Raw genomic sequence first — 16813 nt, forward strand, 5'->3', positions numbered from 1 at the left:
TTGAAAAGGAACACGGAGACGAGGACAGTCTGCGAAAGGTGATGGCAAAGATGCCCCGGAAGGTCAAGAAGCGGCAGAAGATCATCTCCGAGAGCGGCGTGGAGGAAGGCTGGGAGGAGGTGTTCGATTTCATCTTCCCCGAGGATGAGATGGCCAGGCCGAATCTAAAACTGCTCGCTGCGGCCAAGAGCTGGAAAAAGCAGAAAGAGGTGCCCGTTACGCCGGCTGAGACGATCGAAGGTGAAAGTGCTGCCGAACCGGAAGAGGAGGAACCCTCTGAAAGTTAGTCGTAATATTTAGATGTAAAATAATAAAGTGTAAGTACTCAATAAACCCATTTTTTTTCTAATCGAGAAGTTTTGTTTCATTCGAAACATTCAAATATTTGCTTTTAATATAATTAAAGTTGTAGAATGAATTCATATCCGAAATTTTAAGATTCTTCTAATTTAGGACTTAAAAAATAATTTGAACAGGTCCATCTACCTATCGCTTTCTAACATTATTTTCGAAAAATTTGGAATTTGGATCGGGGAAGTAAAATTCATGATCAGGCGAAGTTGTGTTTCCGCGACATTCGGTATTTTAATCATAAATATTCATAATGTACAATTCATTTTCTTACAATTTCTCTACCCCGCTATCAGTCCACTTCGTCCGGTCGGACGGGATGCGTCAACGGAATCACCGACTTCCGGTGAACGTCCCTCGAGCAGGCTTTCCTCATATCATACGCGTCCTCGTCCGGATCGCCCACGTAATACTCCAGCACGGTCCGATAGACGATGTAGCCCAGCTTGGTGTACATGTCGATGGCCACCTTGTTGCTGACCCGCACGAACAGATCCACAAAGTAGCACCGCTTCTTCTCCGAGACGTCCTCCAGGAAGTTCATCAGCGTGGCGGCCAGTCCCAACCGGCGGTAATCCGGCGAAACGGTCAGTGCCGTTACGTGGCCGTGCCAGTTTTCGGCGTGGCCGGCCGCTTTTCCCATGATGTAGCCCATGATTTCACCGCTCGGCGATTCGGCCACCTGGAAGTATTCCGGCCAGTGGGCCAGGTACTGCATGTAGAACGCTAGGCAGTAGGTTTCCGTCAGGGGATCAAGATTCCTGAAATTCATCACACGTTTAGGCATTGACTTAAAGGCGGATACGGACTAATGTACAAGAATACTCACACTTTGTTGAACTTGAACATATCGTTGCAGGTGAAAGGGCGTAGAGTAGTCATTTTTATAGGTTTTTGCCGTAAAAATACCAGAATTCGGTGAATTTCCGTCTGCTCTGAAACTGAACCGCAAAAATGCTTCCCGCAGGCTGCGACAAAAACAACAACAAAAGCCGTCGTGACAGCAGCGTCTGTCAAAGGATAGGGATGTCCAATAGAGCTTGCTGACGTTTGTTCACCTTTCTCTTTCAAACATGCAGGCGAAATAGAATTTGTTGTCATCAGGAAAGGTTTCCCGATGAAAACAAATCCTATCCCGCCTGCATGCATGAAAGAGAGAGTTGAATAAACGTCAGCAAGCTCTATTTGTCAATTTTTTTTTGCACGGAAAACTAAAACTAGGGGTAGTGGGGGTAATGTGGACAGGGGAAAATATTGAGAGTTTTTATTTACCTTCTTTAGCAGATACCCCAGTAAAAAAATACAGTAGAAAAACCGAACGTTGTATTGTAACAGTTGTTAAGTATCTTAACAATACAATAACAAAAAAAATTTTTCTTCAAATATAAAATTTTGCAAAACAATACATTACAATACTGTAAATAAATTGTTCTAAATACTGATACTAGGATTTTAATATACCTTACATTGCATGGTATATGTATGGTTTCAAACAATAAAATGTACTGTAAATATATTGTTTTTATTTGTAATTTCACTACTGGCTAAACATTTAATCAAATGGTTTTGGAATGGTTCTCTTTCGTTATGTTGTATTGTTTTACATTACATAAACCATATAATGATATATTATCTTGGCATGTTGCACTTGCTAATGGCATCTTAGACTTTCTAGCCAAACTAACCTGAAAACAATCTTGTACCGACTTTTCGAACCCTCTAAGCAGAATACCCTCTTTGAATGAGTGTAATCAGTTTCGTACCTTTTAATTCCGCCCTATATTGCTTATCCTTTGACAGATACGCGTATTTCGACTACCACTTGTAATCTTCCTCATTGTTAGTGAAAACAATGTTAAATAGAACTATTTTTGATAGTGCGGACTAGAACCTATCATGTTCAACATTTGTTCCGTACGGAACGAGTGTGATTAGCAAGTTTTCTGACCGCCCCGGCAGATACAAGGAGTCTACGTGCCGTGTCCCACCCAACAGCATCAGCAACACCGCCGTCACCCAACCGAGCGATGCACTCACCCGAACGCAGCCCTCATATCGACCCACGCTTACTACGTCACTGGTAGAGAGTTCCGACACCGAGCGTGAGTGCTTCCAGTGAGTTCCCCGCAATCAGCATCATCGTCATTGCGGCACTCATTGCGTGGTTCATCCGCGAGTTCATCGCATAGCAGCGGTGACGACGGCAGCACACGCATCGCGAAGGTTCCACGTGCGTCTAGAACCGAGTCTAGAACATTCCGCGCACTTAGAGCATGTGGCGCGGTGCTATAAATACGTGACTGGTGCGCAGAGGCGAGTTAGTATTATTTTATCCGCCGCGTAGTTAAAATCGTTCCGTGATCCAAAAGTGAAGTGAATAGTCCTGTTCAACGACGCAGGTTGAACTTGCTCGAAGTTGCTGCATCCCGCTCTTACCCATTTGTCATCAAACGGGTAAGAGCGGGATGCAGCAACTTCGAGCAAGTTCAACCTAGGTCGTTGAACAGGACTAATGTGAACAGTAGTGTAGTGTAAAGTAAAAAGTGAACAAAATAAAGTGCAGTGGTGATTAGCAGCAGAAAAACCCAGTGTCGGTTTCTTTCATTCCGAATTCCGTGATACAGTCCACCCGATCCGACCGGAGTTGGCCCCGGATACGCGCCAACAACATTATTAGAATGCGCTTTGGAAATTCTCCAGAGCGACTTGAACAACCCCTCATATAGAGTGTGGGCACCGGTTTTGACCAGTCTAAGGGAAATAATTTTTATAAAAATAACCAATAATCCTATGAAAACAACCAATGTGCCAAATGAAAGGTTTCAATTTATATTTTGAAGGAAAAATGCAGAATTCAAGCCAATACTTGGATTTTTGTATTAAAAGTGGCACTGGCTAAAATAGATGCACTGCCGCAGTTTTGGCCTTATTCTTAAGCTTGGTTTCTATTTTGGCCAATCACGTGTATTTCTCATGAGAGTGGCCAAATTAGAACCACCCTGGCCAAAATAGATATATTATGGTGTGGCATACCAGTTGAACACCCTACGCGCAGAGATGCAAGTCGCCAGCATTCGATCATCATCGAACACCGCGACCCGATCGCGACAATTCTATTCAGGCACCGGACACCATCAGACATCGCGACTCAGCGACGTCGCGACGCGCGACCGCGAATGGTCGTCGGCGTCACAAAGGCGCTAGCCAGTTTGGCACGAGAGACCACGCTGCCGACGACCGTCCTCTTTCGCATCGCAGCAATCGAACAGTGAACACGTGTCACAACAACACGCCCCTCGGTAAGTTGCAGTCAGCTAAAACTACAGTGCAGAAATTCACATATGGGAGCTGATTTTTTAGGGAAATATTTTTTTTCCAATTTTTAATCAAAATGTGTGGTTTACACAACTGTAATAATCATATTGTATTAGGATCTACTAGTAAAAAAATAAATTAACGCCGATTTAGATCGCAACAGGCTCAATACCGCACTATGGCCAAAACTCCGGACTGGCCTAAACTGAAGCTTCTACCCTATAGGATATAGGATCGCCCACGTCTAAGTCTGAGTTAAGGTATGAGTAGTTTCTGATTGCATTAACAGTTGAAGCTTAGGCTCCCATCTTGGGGCAAGACACTGTGCTGGAGAGTACATTTTCCTTCACAGAGTTGCTCAGAATTCCTCCGGATTGCTCCCGTTTTTGGGAGTTGCCAGATTCATCGCAAAATCAAAACAATATTGCCCGATATCTCGCCTTTCTTGCAGTTTTAGGGATGTTTTTCAACAAATTTCGTCGATCATTGGTGAAAAGAGTTACTCAGAATTTCTCAGAGTTACTCGTGTTTGCACAGTGTCTTGCTCCTAGGCTCCCATGCCCCAATTGGATTTTGCAAACTTTGAGCGGCATGATGGAATTAAGCCGAGCACGCTAAGTATTATTAGACCACTAATGTAGTAACGAGGTACATAAGTATCATTACAGCGTGCTTAACCATTACTGCAATATGGAGGCTCCAGTTTGATTCAAGTTTGAAACACATAGCAACCCAGGCAACTACTAAGCACTGTTCAAGAGCACCTTTAACGGTGCGCTTCTATAGCCCGTTTGGCAGCCTTCCATCATTGCAGCAAACTTTACCGGTCGCTGCTGGATGCGCTCGCAAAATAGTAGCGCTATGGGTGGGTGACCAAATATAGTAGCGGGACAGTTGCGCTGCTAAAAAAGTTATGGAAATATGACAGCCCTCCCGATACGAACCAGGGTGACTAATTTGATTACTACCGGTGTGGAAAAGAGTGGTTAAGTCAAAATAGTAGCGCTGCGCGGGTTGCTCGAATAGTAGCCGCCGTTAATGTTGCTCTAAGCATTGTAATGGTCATTGAACAGCTTTTCAGTGCTAAAAAACTATATAAGTATCACTAATGCTTATAGGCACTATAAACAGTAAGAACTACAATTAGCCCTCCATGCTTATATGAAGCCTACAAGCTGTAAAGAAGTTTGTCAGTGCTGTCACAAACTAGCCAATGACCGACGAAATTTGTTGAAAAACACCCCCAAAACTGCAAGAAAGGCGAGATATCGGGCAATATTGTTTTGATTTTGCGATGAATCTGGCAACACCCAGGCAAAAACGGGAGCAATCCGGATGAATTCTGAGCAACTCTGTGAAGGAAAATGTACTCTCCAGCCTAGTCTCCAGCACAGTGTCTTGCTCCAAGGTTCGCACCGAACAAAAAGAAATCCCCCATACAAACTTTGAATGCATTTAAAAAAAAATCCCGGCCAACAAAAATGGATGGAGATTCCAATTATGGAATAATCTGAATATCTGAATACCCCTATGTGGTGGATGCAGTTGAAATCGCAATGTTTAATTCACAATTCCAACTGCATCCACCACATTACGACACCCTAAAGAACCCAATTGACGTTAAATGAATGCAAAATTTATTCAACTGTTCATTTGGGCTAACGCACCGTTTTGACGGATAGCGGAGCGATAACTGCAAAACTGTTGCACTTACCGGACTTGCAGTTAAAAAGCATTGCAGTTAAACCGTTTGCACCGACCGAACGTCTACTGTAGTTCCTTTTTGTTCACTGTTGAACCACCGAGTACATTTTTCACCCTGGAGTCCCCCGATCACACCTTCAAAAGGTTATGGTCCCAGCGCGAAGGATCTATCCTGCAACATTCCGTTGCTGAAGGGAAGCGGAGCAGACTTCCAGAATTGGAGCTACCGCGTACGCCTGTTCCTTGAAGCCACGGGCGTTGCGGATGTGCTGACGAAGGAGGCACCGGCATCGGAAGCAGAAAGGATTCCACGAGGAGTTTCTTTTGCAATTCCTCCATGATTTGATTGTGGGATTTATCTAGGACTTTCTTTTGTAATTCCTCCAGGAGTCTGGAATGCCTTCAATACTTTCTTCTGGGATTCCTCCAGTTTTTGGTGATTCCTCATGGGGTGCCTTCTGAGATTCCCCGAGGAGCTTACCAAGAATTTCCTCAGCTCACTCAAGCATTCCTCCAGGAGTACGCCGGGAATTGCTTCAGGAGTTTCCAGGATTCGTTTAGGAGGAAATTTCTCCAGGAATATCCCAGGAATCCCTCCATGGATTCCCTACGAATGTCACGGGAATTCCTTTAGAAGCATTCCTGCAGAAATTGTGATAGAATTCCTCCAGGATTTCCCTGGGAATTTCTTCATGATTCAACGGGGAATAACTACACATAAATTATCCGAAAATTCCCCCCAGAATTTCCATGAAATTTAGTTCAGGAATTTCCCTAGGAAATTTCTCCAGGAGATCCTTGGTGATCCTCCAGGAATTCCACGAGAATTCCTCTAGGAGATCCTCGGGAATTCCTCTAGGAGATTCTCGGGAATTCCTCCATCAATTCTTCGGGAATACCTGCAGGAGTTTCCAGACAATTTCTACAGAAGTCCCTGAGAGTTTATCCCGGAGCTCCAGGATTTCCTGGGAATCCCTTCAGGAGGTCCACGAAAATTCCTGTAAGAGTTTCTAGGAAACTCCTCCAGAAGATCCTCGGGAAATATTCCTGTAGATCATTGGGAACTCCTGCAGTAGTTCACTGGAAATTCCTCTAGGAATTCCTTCAGGAGATCCTTGGGAATTCTTCCAGGAGTTCCTAGGAATTCTTCCAGGAGATTCGTGAGAATTCATCTAACCAGAAGTTTCTGGAGAATTCCTCCAGGATATCTTCGGGAATTCCTCCTAGAGATCCTCGAGAATTCCTCCAGGAGTTTCTCGGGAATTTCTGCAGGAGTTCTATCGGAACTCCTCCAGGAGTTCCTCGAAAATTTCTCTCGGAGTTCCTCGAGAATTCCTCCAGAAGATCCTTGGCGATCCTTCAGGGATTTCGCGAGAATTCCTCCAGGAGAATCTCGACAATTTCGACAGGAGTTCCTAGGAAATTCTTCCAGGAGTTCCTAGGAAATTCCTCTAGGAGTTCCGCAGACATTCCTCACCGAGAATTTCTCCAAGAGTTCATCTGGAATTCCAGTAGGAATTCATCGGGAATCCCTCCAAGAACTTCTAAAAGAGTTTTTTGGGAATACCTCCAGGAGTTCCTCGGGACTTCATCCAGCAGTTCCTCGGGAATTGCTCCTGTAGTTCCTCGGGTATTTCTCCAGGAAATCCTCGGAAATTCCTCCAGGAGATCATCGGGAATCCTTTCAGGAATGCCTGTTTCAGTGTTTCTCGGAAATCCCTCCAAGAATTCTACGGAGTTCCTCGAGATTTTTTCCGCCAGTTCTTCAGGAATTGCTCTAGGTTCCCTGCAAACCTACTCCAGGAGTTCCCCGGGAATTCCCGAGGATTTCTCGAAGGTATTCATACAAACATCCAGATAAATTTCTGATAAACTCTAGAAGAATCCCCAATAAAATGCGAGAAAAATTCTCTAGGAACTCATTGAGAAATTCTCTAAGAATTCCTGCAGAAATTCCCAAACAACCCCTGGTGGTATACTTGAGAATTTCCTGTAGAGATTTTCGAGGAACTAACTTTCGGCTAACTTTTTCTCCCAAAATTCGACGCAAAGCCAACTACGACCTCGCACTGACTGGAGTGCTTTGATCCTGTTTACATAACGGCGACGTCTCCTAGTCCACTTGAGGCGAGTTTGTCGGTTTGATTTCCGATCCAAAAACCAACAGTGGGCCGTTTTGCAAAACAAAAACAACCGTAGACGCCGCCCCGTGATGGATGGGAAATTAAACTTTTTGGATAAATATTTTCCTAGGGCCAAAGAGAGCGAAAATAACTGAAAGGACATCGCCGTCCGGTCGGTCGTCGGTCACGGTATTGCAATCCTTTACCTTACCTATTGGCGAAAAAGAACAAACGGAATGGACAACGATCGCAAAACGTGCGGGTTCTTGAACAACATGAGGTCAAAAAATGTCACTGCCTGCTTGGTTGGGGTCTTAGGACCCGGCTGCCTGGCTTACTATGATGGACTGGACATCGTAAAGATTTTGCAATAAATGCTCACCGAAGGGATAGGCTTTTGCGGAGTTTTAATGCCAAATACGCAACCAGGTCCGGGATGAACGGCCGAACGGGTCCAAGACCGCACGCTGGGCAGTAAAACAACAAAGAACAGTTGGAAAATGGCAAAAGTAAAGTTAATGATTAATGAAAAAGGGGTTGTGCGGCAGTAAAAAGAGTTAAGAGTCGCAATATGCAAATATTTTGTGAAACTGACCGTTTTCGGTAATGCCTTGTTTGCAGCTAGAAGAGAAAGGGTAACATTCAGTGTGCGAGGCCAATAAAATTCTTCGGCCTTACAACATTTGCAGAAGGTCAATTGAGTTTATTAGCAGTATCTTTCGGCTAGGTATTTCTTGCATGAGCGCAAATCGCTAAGGATTTTTGCGACACTTTGTAAAGGATGGGATGCAAAATGGACATCATTATTGCCTATCTTCACAGGAGGCTCGTGCGCTGGCCAAAGAGGGATAATCCTTTCTCCGAATCCGTGCGATGTGTGACCCGACGAAAAAGGTACCATTTCAATTCTAGTTCTGTATCTCACTTTGCTTTCGTTTTTCAACCAGTCAAAAATACGCTGTAGGTGATATGTATTTCGAATATTACGTTATTTCAGACCCTCTCTGCCAGTCTTGTATACAACAGCTTTCACATACATGGAGACTTTTTTGTATACAGTCAAAGAACCAACTTCCCGCCTATTGTGTTATACGTAAGTTGTGAAATACGTGTTGCGAATCATCTATCTGAATATGCCTTCTCAAGGGCTGTTGGCAATTGCAGTTCAGAAGGAATTTGTTAGAAATTTCTTGCCTGAATTGCTCAAGAAACCATTTTTCTTCGATCGCAGTACGCAGTTGCGAAGAAATTACAATTCAAATTTCAAATGGCAGTCACTCTGGAAAGTTTTTGCCAGGAATCGGTCAAGAACTTTCTCGGGGGTCGACACATACACAGCCATTCATTTAAAGAATCCTGGAAAATGATAGCATCGACTATTTCTATCATTTTTCTTATCATTATCAATGCTTGCAGTACATCGGAGATGCAGGCCTATTGTGCAGCATCTTTTTGTGGATATTGATGGGTTATGTTCACCATAGGTGGATTAAATCGTTTTTTTTTTCATCAAATGCTGTGTCTGGCTGTCTAAGGATGTCACTGCTTTTGTTCTCTGCATCTGATAGTAAAAAACAATTGAAGTGTCGAATATTCAAAAAACCGATTTGATCCACCTATGGTGAACAAAACCCTTCTTACACTTATTAAATTAATTTAATTATTTTTGTATTACAGGCGTACCTCGATAGTACGTACCCTCGATAGTGCGTACATTTTGCCTCGATAGTACGTATACCAAAATTTAGTTAATTTTTAATCTACAAAAATGAGTTCGAATCATAAGTGTATAGATGTATAGCAGAGACTTCGATACTATGAATTTATGTTATGCTGACTCCTATAACACGGATTTTCATTAAACAGTTTTAAAATGTATCGAAATGAAAGGTATGAATGAATACGTTTGATGTAATGATTGCAGTAATCTCCGCTTTATAGAGATATTTTCTGCCAGTCATAATATCTGGCATCATCATTCTGGCGTTACATCCCAACTGGGAGGATTGCTTCTCAGCTTAGTGGTCTATAAGCACTTGCACAGTTATTAACTAAACGCTTTATCTACCAATAGAACGTTGTAATAAAATAAAAAGGCACCTGATGGTTCTATTTTGTGTGGTAATAAAAAAAAAATTCTGGGCGAAAAATGCTCTCCAAAACATAAATCAAACCCATCAAGTTACTTATCCAAACCATTGATTTCAGTTCACTTTCTTGTTATTTTTTTTTCGTTTTCCAACAATTAACTTTTTTGCGATATGAAAAATATTTGACAGTTTTCCATGAGTTTGGAAATTTAAACAACTTTGAGTACCGTAGGGCACTGCAAGCCGCGGTTGCTAAGGAAAATTTTCTTAGTTTGTTTACGATTCGGACTTTAAAAAAAAATCACCTGCTCTCGGATTAAAAAAAATTCGCCAGCTTATCATGAGTGGTTGCATATAATTCAAAATGTGGAGTATGCGTGCGTGTGCTATTTTATAACTGTGGCATGGTGGCTCACTTCATGGAGTTCCTTCTGGGATTCCACAAGAATTCCATCTGGGACTCCCCTCGTGGTTTGTCCACAAATATGTTCCAGAGCTTTCCTCTGGGATTCCGTAAGCTCTTAATGAGATTCTTTCGGAAGTTTATTTAGAATACCTTCAGAAGTTCCCTCTGGGGTTTTCCAGGAGTTTTTTTCTGAGATTCCTTAAGAGGTTCCGTCAAAAGCTCTTGCCAGGACATTTCCCGAGATTCTTCCAAAGATTCCTGGATGTCTGTAGAAATTAATTTCGAGATTCGTTCAGCATTACTCCTTCTAGGATTACCTTAGTATTTTTTCCTGAACCTCTTCTAGGTATTCCTTCCGTGGCTTCTCCACAAACTTATTCTAGAATCCCTCTAGGATTTATTTGGTTCTTCAGGGAGCTATCACTAAGTTGCTTTTTTCTGTATATATTCAAGGAAATCCTACAGGAACTACATGAGGAATTCCATAAACAAAATACTCAAAAAAAATTGTAGTAAACTCCAGGAGGATTTCCACTACAAACATCTGAAAGAATTCCAGAAGGATCTGCAGGAATTTCTGACGGAGCTCTTTTTTTTTGGTTTTTATTATTGTGTTTGACGTAGCTCTTGGTAGAAACCAAAAAAGAGTCCCTAGATGATTCCTGGAAAGAGTTCTCGAAGAAATCCCGGAATCAGTTTCTGCAATAATTCCTAGAAGAAGCTCTAAGAGGAATCCCGGAAGAAGTTCCTGAAAAGTAATTCGTGCCAGTCGCCCAGAAGAAATTCCCGGAAGGAATTTCCGAAATAATCCTGGAAAAATCCCAAAAAGATGACCAGGTGAAATTATTGTAGGAATCCTAGAAGAAATACTTGAATCAGAAGTAGCTCCTGAAAAAAAACACCGGAAGAAGTTCCTGGAGACGAGAGGAATACTAATGAAGTTCTTGTCAGAGATATTGTAGGATTTCCGGAACGGTTTCAGAAGGAATTCCTGAAGAATTCCCAGAAGACACTTCGGAAAGAATCTCGAATGAAATTCCAGGAATAAATCATTATGGATTGTTGCAAGGAGTTTTTGAAGAAATCTCGGTAAGAATTTCTGATACCATTTCACGGTGTGCCGAAAACCGTTATTAACAAATAAAAATGTCCACCCAAACGGCACCCGGCATTCGAAAGATATACTATTCTAGTATCTCCTCTGAAAATTTTAAAATCTTTCATCGAGAGAAACTAAAGTTTTTGTGATTTGAAGATTTTGGGTAATTTCAATAGAATTTCCTTATATGAGTAAATATGCACGCACGGTGTGCCTGATACCACAATTAACAAATAAAAATGTACTCCAAACTTACACCCGGCATTCGAAAGACATACTATTCTAGTATCTCCTCCGAAAATTTGAAAATGTTTTATCGAGGAAAACCAAAGTTTAAATTGTTTGAAAATTTTCCTGTATTTTCATAGAATTAGCTCATATATGAAAATATTGTCATAGGATGGTTCATTGGCTCTTCAAATCGTAAACAAAATATTAATGAGTTTCAAAAACACCATTCCAAAGATACAACATTCAAACAACTTCTGAAAAAATAAGATAGGTATGATAAAGTATATTGAAAATGTAGTAACTTCATAGAATATTATTGCAATTTCTCATGTTAATCATTCCTCGCAATGAATATTTATTTTGTAACTCATCTAAAACTTTGAATATATTTCACATTTTTTGCAATACTGTTACAAAACTCAGTAGGTGTTTTTAGCGTGTTTATAGATAAAGCGATAGTATCCATATCTCCAATCAAATTGAAATCAAAGCTTAAAATTGTTGTTACTAATGATCATTCAAATTTAAAATTTCTAAATTCACGGAAGACACGTTAGTAACATGACGTACAAAAGCTGGCATTTAGGTTTAGTTTAAAACAACGATATATCAACGATTTACAAAGCTTCAAAAGAATACCAAAACCTTGGGCTGTTAATTCACCTTAACTCTCGTTTCAACATGAAACGTTTTCAAATTCACCGACAAGATACCAACATATTTACAACGTGATTTAAAACAAAAAAAAACGGTGCCAAACTCTTAGAAAGTGTATGTAATCAACGCTCACGGCGTGCCACATTTTTATTTGTATTCGATTAGCAGGTAGAACTATGAAATATTAATTAGATTCTCAAACTACGGTAATTGACATTCCTCTCAATGAAATGTTGCCCAATTTGCAGAGAAGTTGCTTGAATATTTATTGTACGTTTTGGAATTTGTGAAACTCATGACACCGTTCAACACTAGTTTGCGTTATGGAATGAGAAAAAAAATAATAGGGGTTTGTGACCCTAGAAACCCTGTGCGTATATTAATTCTCGCGCTCAGTAGCATACGGGCGTATCTACAATGATCGATTTCCCTTCATCGTTTTTCTATTTGGTTAATAACTTGACCGGCAAATCATTTTTGTTTGTTTTTGTTGTTTTAGATGCTAGTCCTAGTCGTCCTTCACCGAAATACACCGATAGATCATCCGACTGTTTGTCGTATTTCCCGCAATAATCCGAAGAGAAAATCGATGAGAAGAAATCGATCATTGTAGATACGCATGTATGATACTAAACGCGAGAATTGAACACCCCAAGTTCTAAATAAAAACTTCGGTCTTGAACTGTGAAGTCCCGTTCCAATATTTTTCGAAAATTCTTTCAATGTCACACTTCTAGGGTTCTAAAACCCTGTTCTTTTTTTTTCTCATCTCATAATTCAAAGTTTAAAAAAAAAAGTTGAGCAGTGTTATTATTTGTTTATGATATGAAGAGCACCGTATGATAATATTCCCTTATATGAGTTAATTCTATGAAAATAGAAAAAAATCTTCAAACAGTAAAAACTTTGGTTTCCCTCGATAATTTTTTTTCAAATTTTCGGAGGAGATACTAAAATAGTAAATCTTTCGAATGCCGGGTGTTAGTTTGGAGTACATTTTTATTTGTTAATATTGATATGAGGCACACCGTGCGTGCATATTTACTCATATAAGAAAATCCTATGGAAATGGCTCAAAATCTTCAAATCACAAAAACTTTAGTTTCCCTCGATGAAAGATTTTAAAATTTTCAGAGGAGATACTAGAATAGTATATCTTTCGAATGCCGGGTGCCATTTGGGTGGACATTTTTATTTGTTAATAACGGTTTTCGGCACACCGTGATTTCCGAAAGAACTCTCAGAGAAATTCTGGGTGAAGTTGCTAGAATATCCAGGAATACCATCTGGAAGTCATAAAAAAAAATCCAGAGACATCCTTAAAGAAACTAGTCGGAGAATCTCGGATGAAATTCCTGGAGTATTCCGGAGACTTCTTGAGAAATTGTGGAAGAAATCTCTTGAAGTCCGAAACGTAAACAAGAAAGTCACAAAACGTCAAAAACTTAGAAAATAAAGCTTTAGTGACCGCGGCTTGCATTGCCCTATATGCTGTATTAATTCAATTATTTCGCTTTCTCGCTTGCTTTAGGGATTTCTTCAAGTTTCAAGTTTCTTTTAGTTCCGAAATTCCTCTAGTTGTTGGTTCCGACATTTCTCTATTAATTCTTTCTGGGATTCCTTAGGGATTCTTCCAGGAGTTTCTTCTGCGATTCCTAATGAGATTCCAGGGTCTCTTTCAGAGATTTCTCCAGAGATTCCTTCTGAAATTTCACCAAGAATTATTATTTAAATTATATTTAAAAATGGATTTCTGTCTGTGTCTGTCTGTCTGACCCTCATGGATTCGGAAACTATTGGACCGATCGCTGTGAAATTTTGTATGTGGGTATATGTGAGGCCGGGGAATGTTCTTAGCTTGGTGTGGTGTAAGATCCCTCCGGTCTCTTGAAAGGGGGGCTCCCATACAGATGACTTTGCGGGGGAAGTTCCTATGGAGCTGTGTATGTCAAAAACACAGTAGGCAGACAGTACAACGTTTGCCGGGACAGCTAGTTTGAAATAAAAATGTGTGATTCGATAGTACGTACGTTTCACTAAACGAAGCGGTGGTGTACGTACTATCGAGGTATGCCTGTATTTGTATTTAACATATTTATTTTGTGTGATTGACCAAAAGTTCTAAAAAATATTGTGGATTTGGCATCTAGTACTAGTGGATTGGTTTCCAAAAATGCATCATGAACCATGGACTAAATTATCAGAAACGTCATCACGCTATGTCCATAGGTATACTATTATGAAAAGTGAATGTACCTCAATTTTTTTTCGCTTGAACCATATTTTTGGATTTCTAGATTCAGAAAATGTGTGTTTTAAAATAATCTATCTTGGGTTTTTTTCCCATACATTTTTATATGGGACGAAATTGGCCTAAAAATGACTTTTTTCGATATTTGAATGGGTAAATAGGAAAAAATCAAAAATATCAAAAAACCCAAGATGAAATATTTTGAACCGCACAGATTCTGAAACTAGACGTCCAAAACTACGATCCTAGGGAATAACATTTTAGGTACATTCGATTTTCATAATACTTCCCTTTGGACACCTCCAAGAATTTTGTATAGAATGTATAAAAAATAGCTAACATATTTTGGAATATTTGTATCTTTTGTTAACTGCCAAAAGATCTTGAATCGATTAACAATATGTTCTTGAACTGTTTGCTTATATGTGATCTGAGCAAAAAAATGGATAGTATGTTGACCTTTTGACAAACTGTAAACGAAAACTTTTGTTCGAGAAAATGGGCGATTTTTTATTGTAACATAACTTAACCGCCTATTTCCTATACTGTTTTTTGATCGATAACCATCTATTATACTGTTGAAACCGTTTATTCTACTGTTGGCTTACTGTTGCTTTCGATGTTCTACTACACTATTGGGATATTGTAATAAATAGTTGCGAACAGTATGATAAACATTACAAATATAGTTCATGGTTATGCGGGAAATAGATAAGAAAATCAGCGAGATACACTTCGTCTAACATCTTTTAATCAGTTGTTGAAAGTTGTTGATTTTAGCGTTACGTAATAAATCGATGCTGCCTAGTGAGAGAATTCTGAAACATGTTCCATATTTTGTATGTATGTATGTAACTTTATCTAGTGTTGGCTTGGCTTTTTTTTATTACACTGTTGAAAATGCTTTGACATCCATGTGCACAACAGAACATGTGCTCGATGAACAAATTGAGATTTGAAATTATGAAAAGAAATCCACGTACTCCGGTGAGACTCGAACTCACGACTCCCAATTCGCTAGACGGGCGCTTCTATTCCTTCAAGCTACGGAGTCACTCGACTATCTCCGTCGCCAGCAGGCCTAGAACTGAACTCGATTCCACAATCGCACATGGTTATCTTCTTTTCACAATACAAACCCCCTTCGGATGGGATTAGATGAACATCTAACACATTGTCTGTTGTGCACATGTATGTCAAAGCGGGAGAGGAAGTTATTTTTAATTGTCGAGAGCTTCGGGCACTGCCTTCCAATCACTTATTGGTATGGCAATTAGTGTGCATTTTCAACAGTGTAATTTCCCACATAGCTTGGTCAGCCAAAGCAAAATCAAGAAATTGACATTTTTTTTATTATTGTGCATATTCTGATTTATTGACCGTATTCTATTAATAACTTAATCATGTAATGGCTATAGGGCACTGCATTGTTTTGATTTTGTATGGGATTTTGAAGTTTCTTGGCCTTGTTGTTTACAACAATTCTGTAAGAGTGAAAGAAAAGGAAAGAATTTCATGCAGTGCCCTATAGGGCACTGCATGGAATCCTCTCCATCTCTTTCACTCTTACAGAAATCTTGTAAACAACAAGGCCAAGAAACGTCAAAATCCCATACAAATTCAAAACAGTGAGGTGCCCTATATCGGTCTTTTTCTACTCATAGTGTAAGGGAGTAGAGATCAAAATGGATAATGAAATAATATTGTCGTCGCGGTTGAAACCCGAAGTTTCCTCACACCCGAAAATCGAATTTTCTCAAAATCTATATGTGAAACCTAACGTCGGACGTAGTGCGCTGGACAGCGGACCTGGCCCTCTGTCCAGCGTACTGTGCCCGACGTACGTCCGACACACGGTTTAGGCGAAACATCGATTTTCGCATGTCAAAAATTCTGATTTTCAACTGCACGAACAATAGTTTGGCCCAAAAAGAAAAGTGTTCTATCCAATAAGATCGAAAAAGCTAATAGGAAGAACACGCCGCGATATAGGCATACCCCTATGAACGGAGTGTGAGTTCCGAAAAATCTACCGATCGATAGAACTTGTGATAAAACAGAGCAATAAATAGGCAGTCGGGTGCCTGAAACTTTTGCCAGTCTTGGTAAGGTGGTATGAACTACCAATCAAGCCGATCTGTTTAACCCTAAAAGGGATACCTTCATGGCCTCAGTTTCATCACCTCGCAGAGTGTGTTCCATCAAAGACGAGCTCTGAAAGGCGCCTGGGGTCTAATGGACCCCAGGTATCCCTTTTAGAGTTAAAAGCACAGGTCGTACGGCAGAAGTTTCACGCATTCGATGTATTCGCTCAATACATGGCCTATTTGCCTAATTTCACCTTCTTTAAATTTTCACACTTGTTCGCTACCTAGCGAATACTTTCATATCTATCATTTCATTATCTACTTTGATCTCTACTCCCTTACACTATGAGTAGAAAAAGACCGATATAGCCATAAAATGATTAAGTTTTTTATTTAGGCCGGAACAAATCTCATTTTCTTCTTTTGTCACTTTACTCGTTGACTCGTTAAGGAGGAGGATGATAAATAATAAGTGCATTTGATGCAAAATTACCCAAAC

General features: G+C 40.3%; 2 protein-coding genes across 2 annotated transcripts in view; one reads left to right on the plus strand and one right to left on the minus strand.

Annotated features, from left to right (window-relative positions):
• Positions 1-367, plus strand: part of LOC109426355 (protein crooked neck) — a 3677-nt gene extending 3310 nt beyond the window's left edge. Inside the window, exon 4 of the mRNA XM_062855453.1 lies at positions 1-367. Within this exon, the coding sequence (XP_062711437.1) occupies positions 1-287 (287 nt within the window). The 3' untranslated portion in view covers positions 288-367.
• A 193-nt stretch (positions 368-560) lies between these two features.
• On the minus strand, positions 561-1338 carry LOC109621647 (N-alpha-acetyltransferase 20). Its single transcript, XM_020075756.3, has 2 exons — positions 1181-1338; positions 561-1112 (listed from the first exon to the last, which is right to left on the minus strand). The coding sequence occupies exons 1-2, from the start codon at positions 1231-1233 to the stop codon at positions 644-646; spliced, it is 522 nt and encodes a 173-aa protein (XP_019931315.2). The 5' UTR covers positions 1234-1338; the 3' UTR covers positions 561-643.
• Positions 1339-16813: the final 15475 nt, after the last annotated feature.

The sequence above is a fragment of the Aedes albopictus genome, chromosome 3 (assembly GCF_035046485.1).
Source record: "Aedes albopictus strain Foshan chromosome 3, AalbF5, whole genome shotgun sequence".
Lineage (NCBI taxonomy): Eukaryota > Metazoa > Arthropoda > Insecta > Diptera > Culicidae > Aedes > Aedes albopictus.

What these genes read in the sequence shown, in the direction of transcription:
- LOC109621647 (XM_020075756.3), bottom strand. Translation starts at nt 1,233, where the DNA reads ATGACTACTCTACGCCCTTTCACCTGCAACGATATGTTCAAGTTCAAC. An exon ending in ATGTTCAAGTTCAACAAAGT is followed by an intron (nt 1,113 to 1,180) that starts GTGAGTATTCTT and finishes GATGAATTTCAG; the next exon opens with GAATCTTGATCCCCTGACGG.